At 40.6% G+C, this 13,519-nt stretch overlaps 1 protein-coding gene across 5 annotated transcripts in view; it reads left to right on the top strand.

Moving 5' to 3' along the window:
* Positions 1 to 13,519, top strand: part of zip (myosin heavy chain 10) — a 32,853-nt gene that overhangs the window by 15,193 nt on the left and 4,141 nt on the right. For 2 of the 5 annotated variants that reach the window (XM_070209719.1, XM_070209722.1), the window contains exons 4-9: positions 1,443 to 1,599; positions 5,453 to 5,574; positions 8,362 to 8,385; positions 9,237 to 9,260; positions 10,605 to 10,697; positions 10,760 to 13,499. In XM_070209719.1, coding sequence (XP_070065820.1) covers positions 1,443 to 1,599; positions 5,453 to 5,574; positions 8,362 to 8,385; positions 9,237 to 9,260; positions 10,605 to 10,697; positions 10,760 to 13,499 — 3,160 coding nt within the window. Of the gene's footprint in view, positions 1 to 1,442; positions 1,600 to 5,452; positions 5,575 to 8,361; positions 8,386 to 9,236; positions 9,261 to 9,478; positions 9,668 to 10,604; positions 10,698 to 10,759; positions 13,500 to 13,519 lie in introns of all 5 variants that reach the window. The other 3 variants (XM_032436151.2, XM_070209720.1, XM_070209721.1) reach the window with 3 other exon arrangements.

The raw sequence follows: 13,519 nt of genomic DNA, 5'->3' as shown, positions 1-13,519 counted from the left end.
AGCAACAAATTTACAGATACCATTTTTGGCTGCCTCTGACAAGGTTGTTGTTGTTGTGCTGTTGTTGTTGTTGTTTGTGTGTTGTTGTTGTTTGTGTGTTGTTTCGCTGATTGTCAAGACGTGATTTTTCTGGCCATATGCCTGCCTGAACTTACACACAAAGCCGCCCCGTTGCCCCGCCGCCGCCGCCGGCCTCTTCACGCAAGCGTGACTCATGACTTGAAAAATCCAAACATTTTTACCAAAAATTTCATCAAAATTTGTATCTATCTTCTGTTTATTTTATTTTATTTTTTTTTTTCATTTTGTGCACCCAAAACTTACAGCTCACAACTTTCAATTTCTCTTTTATGTGTGGGCTGCATTTGAATTTGAATTTGAGTTTTGGTCTTTCGGCCATTAGCTGATTGTTGTATCTGCGAAAATTGCGTTTAATGTTTGTTTAATAACTGGGCAAATGTGCCACACAAAAAGCGTTCAAGAGCCGCATACTTAGTGCCCACGCAGTCAGTCCAGTTATGTATATATCGACTATATGCTTTGTATATAGGGTATGTGGGCTTTGCCGCCTGCCAGTTTGGCCACTGGCTTGCAGATACCGAAACCGATACAGATACCGATACAGATACAGATACACGCTCATAGATACAGATACATGCGTTTGCTGTTTATGGCGCTGCGACTATCCAATTTTTAAGACTTGGCCCGAGTGTGTGTGTTGGTTGGGGCAACATTAACTAGGCCACTGAGCATCCAACGATTTGTTGTTTTGTGCTTGACGCTGCCTAATTCGTTGCATGTTTCAACTTTGAAATATATTAAGCACACAAAAATATGTTAAAAGCGGGTTTTAAAGTTCAAATGTTCTATCAACTCATGTTCAAATGGCTTTGCCACAGCTGTTGTCTGAGATGCTTGCGGGATTTAATTTGTTAACTTCATTTGTAAAAGAGTTTAATATCAATTAGTGGTATTTAAATACGTAGACTTTGTTTATATGCAAAATAATATGCGGCCCGATCAGCACGTGAATCTGATTCGTATAGCTACTTACCGAGAAACTTATTTCTTTCTAAGTAAATGCGATTCAATTCGACTTTCATTATTATAATAACCTTTTTTAGTATTGCATTGAGCATGCATTACAAACATCGCCTTTCTATGCGATTCTCATGATTTCAAGTACAGGCTGCAGGCTTAGATGTTTGTTTTTAAGGGATTTGTATGTGCAACAGGCATATTTTGCATTAAAGTCAAGTGTTTTACTGATCGAGCATTTGCATGTGGATTTGTATTTTTGGGTATGTTTATTATTAAGTATCGATATTAACTGAGACTTGGGCATAGATGAAGAATGAATAATAAAACATGTTAATCATGTTCTGTGCTTAGTCAAAACCATGTACGAGTCGTTTATTAATGTAATTATCTTTTTGTTTTAGACATATTCCGGTCTCTTCTGCGTTGTGGTCAATCCCTACAAGAAATTGCCAATCTATACCGAAAAGATAATGGAACGGTATAAGGGCATAAAGCGACACGAAGTGCCTCCGCATGTATTTGCAATAACGGACAGTGCCTATAGAAACATGTTGGGTGGTAAGTACCAAAGATAACAAAGTCTATATACGATATATATATATATATATATATATATCTAGTATATAGAAGTTATATTATGCATGTAGAAACATTTGCTACGCTCGTGTATCGCAATTTTGTGCTTTATCGAAGTAAATTCCAGGCGACAGCAAATAAACAAAATTCAAAATAAAATACAAACTAAAAAGAAAAGCAGAATGCAAACAAAAGCAAACGCACCCCCAAATACCTTGATAAGATATCAGCGCGTCGTCGAGCTGAAAGTTTCCGCGAATTGCTGCGTGACTACATAACAAAAATCCATGAGATACATTTTTTTTTTTTTAACATTGAGTGAAGCCTCGCCGATTGCAGCGGGGCAATGCAGAGAAACGCGGGTGAATCATTATGTACAACTCTTAAATATATATATAAGTATAAACAAGATCTATAGGCAAGTATATATAGAGTTTGGCATATATATTTCTAATCGGAAACTGAAAACTGGTTTTCCTTTTCGCTAGACGCTTTCTTCTCCTTCTGTTTTTATAGAGTTCGTTTTTTTTTTTTTGCATTTTTTATTTGATGAGTCATTTGTAGAGCTGCAAAACATATGCACAACTCTCCGAGCTCTCCACCAGCCCCGCCCCCCTCGCTCGCTGATAATATTGCGTTTAGACGTGTCATTACCATATTTGGGCCTAGAGCTCGAAACAGCGTCTGGCAATTTTGCAGCGTTAAAATATATATATATATATATATATATATATATGTGTGTGTGTGTGTAGAACTTTGTCACCATATTTGCCGCTTAATCAATTTCTGTGTTTATGCACAATTTTCATAATGCTCTGGCTCCGGCCAGCTTGGCCAGGTAAAACGTGCACACGACTTGGACTTTGACTTTAACCGAAAAAAAAAAAAGAAAAGAAAATTAATATATATAAATATGTGTAAGCTGCGGGTGCGGCTTTTGCCTGCTTTGATTTATTTTTGGCTTGTGGCTCCTCCACAGCTTTTACGCGCCAAGCCCAGCCCAGCCCAGCCCATCCCCGACAGCAGCTCCAACAGCTCCTCGAACTGCTCCAGCTCGTCTCGGCATTGGCCCCAAGCACGCACCGCGCCGTCCACTCGAGTCGGTGGTCAACTTTGTGGTTTCTGCTGCCAACTGCAATTTTAATTTTAGCTTTTTTTTTTTGTTGTCTTTCTACTTTTCTGCTTATGTGGAATTCATAATGCGCCCAATGTCATAAGTTTATTGCTTGTGACACAACGGACACGCCCTCGAGGCGTTGGTATACTAAAAACGCCGCAAATATATATTCCATGGGTCAGTTTTGTCAGATGTATGACAGATGCATTAAGGCGTGTCCGATTGTAGCTCGAATACCTTAAAGTATCCAGTTTTAAACGAGCTAAATAAAGATGAGAAGGGATCAAATATTATTCATAATTTATATGGCCAAAAATAATTAAGTTTATTAAATCAACTGATGCCTTTTATTTCCTTTAAAAGAATCAGCTCTTTTATTAAACCATGCTTCCACTAAAGATCTAGCTAAAAGTCGATTGTTTCTAAAGATCTGGCTGGAGTAAAGATCTCTTCAAAGATCTAATCAAAATTATCTAAGTAGTCGGCTCTTGCTAAAGTTCTATCTGCATGTCGACTCTTACTAAAGGTCTCAATTAGTCTCAATCAAAGCTCTACCTAGCAGACGTCTCTTAAGTAAAAGATCTATCTATATGTCGAGCCTTGATAAAGTTCTAGCTCATCTTAATGTTAAAGATCAAACTAGTTGTCGATCTAGCTTTATCTTCAGTTAGAATCAGTTCATCGAAATGGCTTCTGGTAACTCGAGTATTCAAATTTTTTTTATCAATCTCCCACTCCTGTTATTTTCTTGGCGAGTAACTTGAGCCTTCTAACTTGCTTTCTGCAATCAGCTGTCAAAATTTATCCTCATGTTAAAAGTCTCTGCCTATAAATAGCCTCCCTCTGTATATGCTTATCGCTTGCTGTGTAAATGGATTCGACTTTAATTTGCTTTTAATTGGTAATTATCACAACTATCGCTTATAATAGACACAAATTCTTCGTATTGCCTGAGCAAGCCCCCAAATATAGTCGCTTAATTAATACAAATGACATAAATACACGCAGGCGACATCAAAGTATTTCGCTGATCTATAATAATATTTGATTTTTGATGGGATCTCGATGTTAGCACTGCGCAACGCTTCAACAACTTTTGCTCTAAATACCAAAACGAAGAAAGAAAAAAAAAAAAAACAAATTGCCTTTTAATTGAGATACAAAAAAGAAGCAGCACAAATAATGCCATAATATAGGAATCATAAATGGCAAGAAGAAGAAGAAGATAATAAAAAAAATAACATAACATAAAAAAATGCTGCTGAAATGTGGTTTCAATATTTTAAGCGGCGATCTCCAGTTGTTGTTGTTGTTGTTTTTATGGCTCTATTCATTGCTTTCAAAAAAAAAAAACCATTTGTGTTGATCAGTGTAGCTTGTGTAGATGGTGGGGGTGGGGGGGGGCATGTGGTAGGGGCTTGGTGGCAACTTATGCAACGCGTCGTCGCCTTGGCAACGTCTCAAATATTCAAGCTGAGATCTGACTAGAGTCCATCTATGGCCATATATGTACGTACGGGCCATAATAAGTACGGGGTCGTTATGTGCCAATTTGTTATCTATTTTTTTTTTCTTTTTATATTTTATTTCAATTTTTTGTTTATTTTGCAAACCGAAAAAAGAATCTGTGCCAAGCCAATGGATAATGGATATGTCGTCGGTTTATTGTGGTTAAGTCGCACAGCTAGCACCCAGGTAGCTTGGGTGGGTGTGTGTGTGTGTGTGTATAGCGAGTACCTGTGTGTGTGTGTGTGTGTGTGTATCGAGTATCTGGGCTAACTAACTGCAATCTGTTTGCTGCCACAGTTAAATGTCTATAACGAATGTCAGATATATCAGTCGAAACGCTTTTGGATATATAGATAGATAGATTGCCTAGACGGAGCACCAAGTGGCGCCCGCTCTCATGTGTGTGTGTGTGCGTGTGTGTGTGTGTGTATCTGTGAGATGCGCGCTATTTTAAATGGTTTTCAATTGAACGTGTGTCCCTCATTTCTTTTATTTTTATTTATTTTATGCGCCTTTGTTTTATTTGTTGTATACCCTGTAGCTAAAATAATAATGAGTTTGATTGGACTTGTAAAAAAGTTTGCTACCGTCTCAATTATTGTTAACTAAACTTTATTGTTACTCAACAATTCTTGAATGTCATCGTTCTTCTAAAGCAAGTTTAAGATATTGCTTAAAATAAGATTGAGGCTGAAATAAGTATCAATCGTCAATCATACTCCAGCTGATGTATGGATGTTTTCAAGGATTGTTTAAGATGTACGCAAGAATATATGCTAATGTATGTGTATATATATGTGTATATGTATGTGTATACGCATTGGTATGTAATATAAGCGCATTGGAAGATGCGTTTGCATACTTAAGCTCCATTTACAGGGTATCTAGCAATTCCATTTACATTCTTTTTTTTTGTGCAGCTAACTTGAATTTGGGTCAACAAAAATTTCAAGCTGAGCTGTGCTTAAACAAAAAATCGCTGCAAAAAATAACTTTAAAAAAAAAGGGAGAAGAAAGAGAAACTCAGAGGGAGAGAGAGAGAAAAAAGCAGAAACAAAAACTTTGTCAGCAATTTTGTTGTTGTTGTCGCTTGACGCTGTAATTAAATGACCCATTTTTGCATATCTTCATCATGATTATTATTAATAATATTATAAAGAGTTTGCTTTGTCAAAGAGCTGCCTTATTAAAACTACTTTTTTCGCATAGATCGCGAAGACCAATCGATTTTGTGTACTGGCGAATCGGGTGCTGGCAAAACGGAGAATACCAAGAAGGTCATACAGTTTCTGGCCTATGTGGCTGCCTCCAAGCCCAAGGGCTCCGGTGCGGTAAGTATCTCAAAGATAATCCAATGAAAAATACAAAAAAATAAAAAAAAACTATCTATATATTTACATCAACGATTTCACAATGCCAAATGCAACGCCGCGTGGGCGTGGCGCGAGAGAGAGTCAGTTGTGCTTATTATAATTATTGCCGCTTATTGTTATTGTTATTGTTATTGTTAATATGGTTAGTTTTACAATTAATCAGGCATTCGAATACCTTTTTTTTTTGTGTCGGCACTGCGGCTTTTATACGCCCGCCAACAAGTGCGCTTTGTGGGTGTTGCGCATACCCTGTAATAACAAAGTGGGGCAGGCAGCGAAGAGCATATGGGGCAGCTAGTTAGAATTTATGTATTTCATTTGCATAGCGAATACGAAGAGTCTTGATCTTACCAAGCTGTAGCTGTCGTCATTTATTTATTATATCTAGGAAATCATCGAGCAGCTTCAGCATTTTTACAGGGCATCTCGCTAGTCGCGCCTCGTTGCGCTTTTAAATCACTTTTTACTTTGTCAGTTTTATTGTTGTTGTTGTTTTTTTTGTGGTGTTCAATGAAAACGTTTTCCCAGCTGCTGTCCGTCTCTAGTTACGAGCTATGATCCGCAAATGCAACTGAGTACACACACACACTCGCACAACAAATGTTGCACTTAGCATTGATGTAATGTCATTAAATCACCTAGCCGCCATGAGGCGAGTATTATCCATATATGCAGCATTATAGCGTGGCGCATATGGCTGCCACTTGGCTTGGCAGATCCCCAGTAGCACAATGGGCCCCACAACCCTCCACACACACACACACACACACACACCACGCCGCACACTACGCCGCACACTTCATTAATCAGGCGCACAACAAAACATAGCCCAGTCGAGATAATACATATACATATATATATATATATATATGTTCGTGTGCAGCGCAAGTTATTTGATGGCTGCTGACAAATTACTTTATTTGTTGTGCCCTACACCAGAGCGGGGCATTAACTGCCGCAGATATGATTTGTGCTCGGATTTGTGCTTAGTCTTAGACAGCAACAAAAAAATAGCTATAAATTTCGCAGATTTAGCATAGTTTTGATTTGTTGCTGAAATCATTTAAGCCTGTTTTTAAAGTCAAGTATGATATTTAGTTTAAACTCATATCAGACTATAAATTAATACAAAAGTAATTAGACAAAAAAAAAAGAGGCAAATCTTTAAAGATAAACTCAAGAAGAAACTCTTTAAAGATAGACTTAAAAAGTGTTTTTAATTCACTTTCTTTTTCTATCAGTTTTTATATATATTAAAGTTATATAGTAGAACAGCATCAAAATCTGTTCAACATTCGCGATGTTCACATATCGACAAATGGGGAATGTCTGAAAGGGTATCAGGTCTGCGGCGTGCCTACTTACTCGTTTTTTTCAAATTCTCTTATCAAAACGTAGAGCATAGAAATTTTTGGTTAGATTTGAGCGGCAGCTGGCACTTTACGTTTTATTTACAATCATAAAATAAACACCGAAAATGAAATTTAATTGCGCTTGTCAACAAAATGAAGGGTTGCCCCTGCCCATTTCGTCGCCCCCATCCTGCCCCCTCGCCACGCCCAATACACAACGACGACAATTGAAAATGAAAGAGAATTGAAAATTAAATCACTTGCAATTGCGTCAGGGCCAACCAGTTGGTAGAGTATGCTTGTTTTTTTTTTTTTTTGTTTTTTACTTAATTTATTTATTTATCTAAAGTTATTTGGGGTTTTTGTGAGATGCACACGCATCTGGCATCTGGAGAACTGTGTCAGTTGTTGTTTCATATTTTTGAAATAGCTGCCATAATTGGCTTTAAATGTGCTGCCAACAAATCCTTTAAGGCCCGTGCCCCTGACTTGTTGTTGTTGCTGTTGTTGCTGTTGCTGCTTTACAGCCTTATATGAGTTGTCTGGCTTGGCCAAAACGTGCTAAGCTGCAAACAAACTCTAAAAGGCAGCCTCCAAATTGAAGTGCAAACAGATGTTGTTGCTGTCATTAATTATGATTATTTTGGCCATAAATAGACGCTGATATTGTGAGAAACTGAATCATCATTGATATGAGAAAGAAACGAAACTTAAAAAACAAAAACAAACAAACTTGTATATGATTAGAAATTAGTTCATGTTCTCACATGGGGTAAAAAAAAAAACCAATGCGTCTGATAAGCATAGTTTTTCCAGGTAAAAGATTAGAAATGTACACACATATTCCAATTGGAATCGGGAAAAGCTGCTGCCACAAGCGCTGGTTGCATTTGCCGCATTGTATATTAATATTCGTTCTACTTTTTCTTCTTCTTGTTACACTTTTATATATATAAATATATTCTCTTATTATTATTTATCTAATAAGTAGAACTAAGTTTTAGCTTAGCTAAAGGCTTACTTTATTTCTACTCTATATTTATTAATTATATTTTATTTATTTTCATGTGCAAACGTTACACCTACACACACACACACACTCACACACACACACACTACTTTTGTTTGCTGGTGTTGTTGTTGTACAATTGACTGGTTGTTGCTTTTTTTTTACTCTCTCTCTCTCAAAACACACAATTTGTACATTTTGTATAAAATATATGCTTAAATTACATTTATTTTGTACATATCAATCGATGAAACGAAAAACACTTCAAATCAACACACACACACACACACACACACACACACAATCCACGCAACTCAATCAAATTAAACAAACAACAACCACAAATCCAACAAATCCACAACCCAATTACCGATATACGAACAGGTGCCGCATCCTGCCGTGCTGATTGTAAGTATGCAAAATTCGATCACGAAAAATGAAAGCATTTATGCAAATTAATCAACAAATTAAATTAACATATTTTATTTGTCTATTCTGTTCTTATCAACAATTCGATTGACATTTGTTTGTAATCCTAATTTAAACTCTTGCAGAACTATTTTTCTGTGTATGCCCATTAATGGTGAGGTAGAGGGTGTAATGATTTTGTCTTCAATTATGTAACAGTCAGAAGTAGGCATCTGCAACTCCATAAAATCGATCTGACCTTGTCTGTCTATCTGTCCGTCTGTCCTGCCATGGAAGGATCTTACAATTAAATAGTGGGTATTGTTATTTATCAATAAAGCAAAATAAAATGTGTGATCTATTTATGCTCTGATAGAAAAAGCGAAACTTCTATAACACAGATAATATAAAAGCTTATTGATATTATCGTATATGGATAGATCTATAGATCTGCAGGAATGTTCCGACATAACTCTTATGCTAATCACTTTTATAATATAGAAGTTAGTTATTTTCGTACAATAGATCTGCAAGAATATTTAAACTACGGCCGTGTCGTGGTTCACTTTTACTTTTCCATTGTTTACGCTCATTTTCATTTCAATGCTCGAGAATATTCCACAATTTTTGTTCTTCTAAAACTCTTCACTTGTTGATTCTCGCTTCATTCCGAAAAAAAAAGTCTGAATATCTCAACCATAAAACATGCTCATTAATTGAATTCTAATCGCAATTGTGCCCTGTTACTTATTACTACTCCAACTCCTCGCCCCCTCATGCTATCCACATATATATATATATATATATATATATATATCAAACGCCTTGCGCCTCACGCTACGCATATTTAGAGTAGTCATCAAGAAACATTTGCGGTAAAGTATGCTCTTCATGTTGCCAAGAAATGTTATCAATATGTACATATAAAGTATACCCAACTAGAGTCTTATTTCAATTAATGCATGGGCTTTGCCTTGGTTTCTTTTTATTTCTTTGCCGAGCTCTAGTATTACAGAGTCAATTTGTGCCCAGCTGCTACCCAATGCGTTTACCTTTACCTATAGCTAACCACATAAACCCCCCGTAATTGCAGAACTTTTCGGTGAACACGAATAAATACATTAAGGTCAAATGTAATGTCAATAATATATTTGGTAATATGGTGCACAGTAGGAATAACATCGAGGCAAGCAATAATCTCGGTTCGACGACGATCATGCAGCTGGAGGGTCTAACTGAGGCGCATTGTGACTGTCTTGTTGTTGATATGCCCGAGGTGGAGGTAAAAACAGCCCACAGGGGTATCCGTTCAACAAGTGCAGTGCGATCGATAGATAACCTAATTTGAGAAACAATTCTCCAGAGCTAGCCATGTTTAGAAGATCTGCGATTGTTTACCATGTAGATCAGTGATCCCTGCGCTGGCATTTTAGCTGTGATGAGAGAAAGGTGCATCATGCGAAAGATAAGATCTGAAAAGAAGTTCGACTTGCTGTTAAAATATAAAAATAAGAGCAGATGCTATGTGCAAGGGACTAGATCGGAGAAACTAAATTTTTTGAATAGAGGAGAATAAAAGAATATTATGGAATGGGATAGAATTAAAGAATTTCATCTGTAAACTCAAAAGAAACCATTTTTGAATAGATAACAGTATATTGAATAGATACAAGAACGGAATAGAATAGAATATATAAAAGAATTTCATTTGTTAACTCAGAATTACTTTACATTATATTAAGTGCTAGAAGTGCGATCTTTGAACTCTTAAGTTCCTTAAGTCATTATAAAAACAAGTCTTTTGTGGTAAAAGGTAAAAGATATTTGGAATTTATTGAAGATAAAATTTTGATCTTTGTTTTGATCAAGAACAATTATTAATGGATAGAATACTTTCTACTGAAGTCAGCTAGAGAAAACCCTCTCAGAGTTTAGACTCTAATTCAAGAGAATCTTGGAGGATCTTCGAGGCGATCGCATTGCACTAGCCTAGGAAATTGTGCCATGTCCATCCATGTGTAGGCTCTGTGTTCATATCTAGCTTCTTTTGCATGTGCCGCTTTTTTCTTATTGTTAACAAACATCTTAATTTAGAGTATTTTTGTTGTCTGCGTCTCTGTAAATGTTGTATGTCGCATTTTGTGTTATGTGTTTTAATGCTAACCAAGAGAAAAAGAAAAGACTTGTAAACATCTTATTAATCCAAGACTTATTCACAGGGCGAGCTGGAGCAGCAGCTGCTGCAGGCCAATCCCATACTGGAGGCCTTTGGCAATGCCAAGACGGTCAAGAACGACAACTCGTCGCGTTTTGTAAGTGCAAATTGAAAAAAATCGAAGTAAAGGCAATTGATTAATATAAATTTGTGTTGCAGGGCAAATTCATACGCATTAACTTTGATGCATCGGGCTTTATATCGGGCGCCAATATCGAGACCTATTTGCTGGAGAAGTCGCGTGCCATTCGTCAAGCGAAGGACGAACGTACATTCCATATATTCTATCAGCTGCTGGCGGGCGCATCGCCGGAGCAGCGCGAGAAATTCATACTCGACGACATTAAATCGTATCCATTCCTCTCGAACGGCACGCTGCCGGTGCCCGGCGTCGATGATTATGCTGAATTCCAGGCGACAGTCAAATCGATGAACATCATGGGCATGACATCTGAGGATTTCAATTCGATATTCCGCATCGTTAGCGCCGTCCTGCTCTTTAGCAGCATGAAGTTCCGACAGGAGCGCAACAACGATCAGGCCACGCTGCCCGACAACACGGTCGCCCAGAAGATTGCCCATTTGCTTGGCCTGAGCGTTACGGATATGACGCGCGCCTTTCTCACGCCCCGCATCAAGGTGGGTCGCGATTTTGTGACCAAGGCCCAGACCAAGGAGCAAGTGGAGTTCGCCGTGGAGGCCATTGCGAAGGCGTGCTACGAGCGCATGTTCAAGTGGCTGGTGAATCGCATCAATCGGTCGCTGGATCGCACCAAGCGTCAGGGCGCCTCCTTTATTGGCATACTCGACATGGCAGGCTTTGAGATCTTTGAGCTGAACTCGTTCGAGCAGCTGTGCATCAACTATACGAACGAGAAGCTGCAGCAGCTCTTCAATCACACCATGTTCATACTGGAGCAGGAGGAGTATCAGCGCGAGGGCATCGAATGGAAGTTCATCGATTTCGGACTCGATCTGCAGCCCACAATCGATCTGATCGATAAGCCTGGTGGCATTATGGCGCTGCTGGACGAGGAGTGCTGGTTCCCCAAGGCAACGGACAAGACCTTTGTCGACAAGCTCGTCTCGGCGCATTCGATGCATCCGAAATTCATGAAGACCGATTTTCGCGGCGTTGCCGATTTTGCGATTGTGCATTATGCCGGTCGGGTGGACTATTCGGCGGCCAAGTGGCTAATGAAGAACATGGATCCGTTGAACGAGAACATTGTGTCGCTGTTGCAGGCATCGCAGGATCCGTTTGTTGTGAACATCTGGAAGGATGCGGAAATAGTCGGCATGGCACAGCAGGCGCTAACCGATACCCAATTTGGGGCGCGCACGCGCAAGGGCATGTTCCGCACCGTGTCGCATTTGTATAAGGAACAGCTGGCCAAGCTGATGGACACGCTGCGTAACACGAACCCGAATTTTGTGCGCTGTATCATACCGAATCACGAGAAGCGCGCTGGCAAGATCGACGCGCCCCTGGTGCTGGACCAATTGCGCTGCAATGGTGTCCTCGAGGGTATACGCATCTGTCGCCAGGGCTTCCCCAATCGCATACCCTTCCAGGAGTTCAGGCAACGCTACGAACTGCTCACGCCCAATGTTATACCCAAGGGCTTTATGGACGGCAAGAAGGCCTGCGAGAAGATGATCCAGGCATTGGAGCTCGACTCCAATCTGTATCGTGTTGGCCAATCGAAGATCTTCTTCCGCGCCGGTGTGCTGGCACATCTCGAGGAGGAGCGCGATTTCAAGATTTCCGATTTAATTGTCAATTTCCAGGCGTTCTGTCGCGGCTTCCTTGCCCGCCGCAACTATCAGAAGCGTCTCCAGCAGCTCAACGCCATACGCATCATTCAACGCAACTGTGCCGCCTACCTCAAGCTGCGCAACTGGCAATGGTGGCGTCTCTATACCAAGGTCAAGCCCCTGCTGGAGGTGACCAAGCAGGAGGAGAAGCTGGTGCAGAAGGAGGATGAGCTGAAACAGGTGCGCGAGAAGCTCGATACGCTGGCCAAAAATACGCAGGAATATGAGCGTAAATACCAGCAGGCGCTGTCCGAGAAGACAACGCTTGCCGAGCAGCTGCAGGCCGAGATTGAGCTCTGCGCCGAGGCGGAGGAGTCACGTTCACGTCTCATGGCACGCAAACAGGAGCTGGAGGACATGATGCAGGAGCTGGAGGCGCGCATCGAGGAAGAAGAGGAACGTGTGCTGGCGCTGGGCGGCGATAAAAAGAAACTGGAACTGCATATACAGGATCTGGAGGAGCAGCTCGAGGAGGAGGAGGCAGCACGCCAAAAACTGCAGCTCGAAAAGGTGCAGCTGGACGCCAAGATCAAGAAGCACGAAGAGGAGCTGGCGCTGACGGACGACCAAAACCAGAAACTGCTCAAGGAGAAGAAACTGCTCGAGGAGCGCGCCAACGATCTATCCCAAACCCTGGCCGAGGAGGAGGAGAAGGCCAAGCACCTGGCCAAACTGAAAGCCAAGCACGAGGCGACCATCGCCGAGCTGGAGGAGCGCATGCATAAGGATCAACAGCAGCGCCAGGAATCGGATCGCACCAAGCGCAAGATCGAAACTGAGGTGGCCGATCTCAAGGAGCAGCTGAACGAGCGACGCATCCAGGTGGAGGAGATGCAGGCGCAGCTGGCCAAGCGCGAGGAGGAGCTCACCCAAACGCTGATGCGCATCGACGAGGAGTCCGCCACGAAAGCCACCGCACAGAAGGCGCAGCGTGAGCTCGAGTCCCAGCTGGCCGAGATCCAAGAGGATCTCGAGGCCGAGAAGGTGGCGCGCAGCAAGGCCGAGAAACTGCGTCGCGATCTCAGCGAGGAGCTCGAGGCGCTCAAGAACGAGCTGCTCGACTCACTGGACACCACAGCCGGTAAGTGCACAATGAAATCC

Source organism: Drosophila virilis, chromosome 5 (genome assembly GCF_030788295.1).
Source record: "Drosophila virilis strain 15010-1051.87 chromosome 5, Dvir_AGI_RSII-ME, whole genome shotgun sequence".
Taxonomy (NCBI): Eukaryota; Metazoa; Arthropoda; class Insecta; order Diptera; family Drosophilidae; genus Drosophila; species Drosophila virilis.
This window is presented reverse-complemented; position numbering and strand designations above follow the sequence as displayed.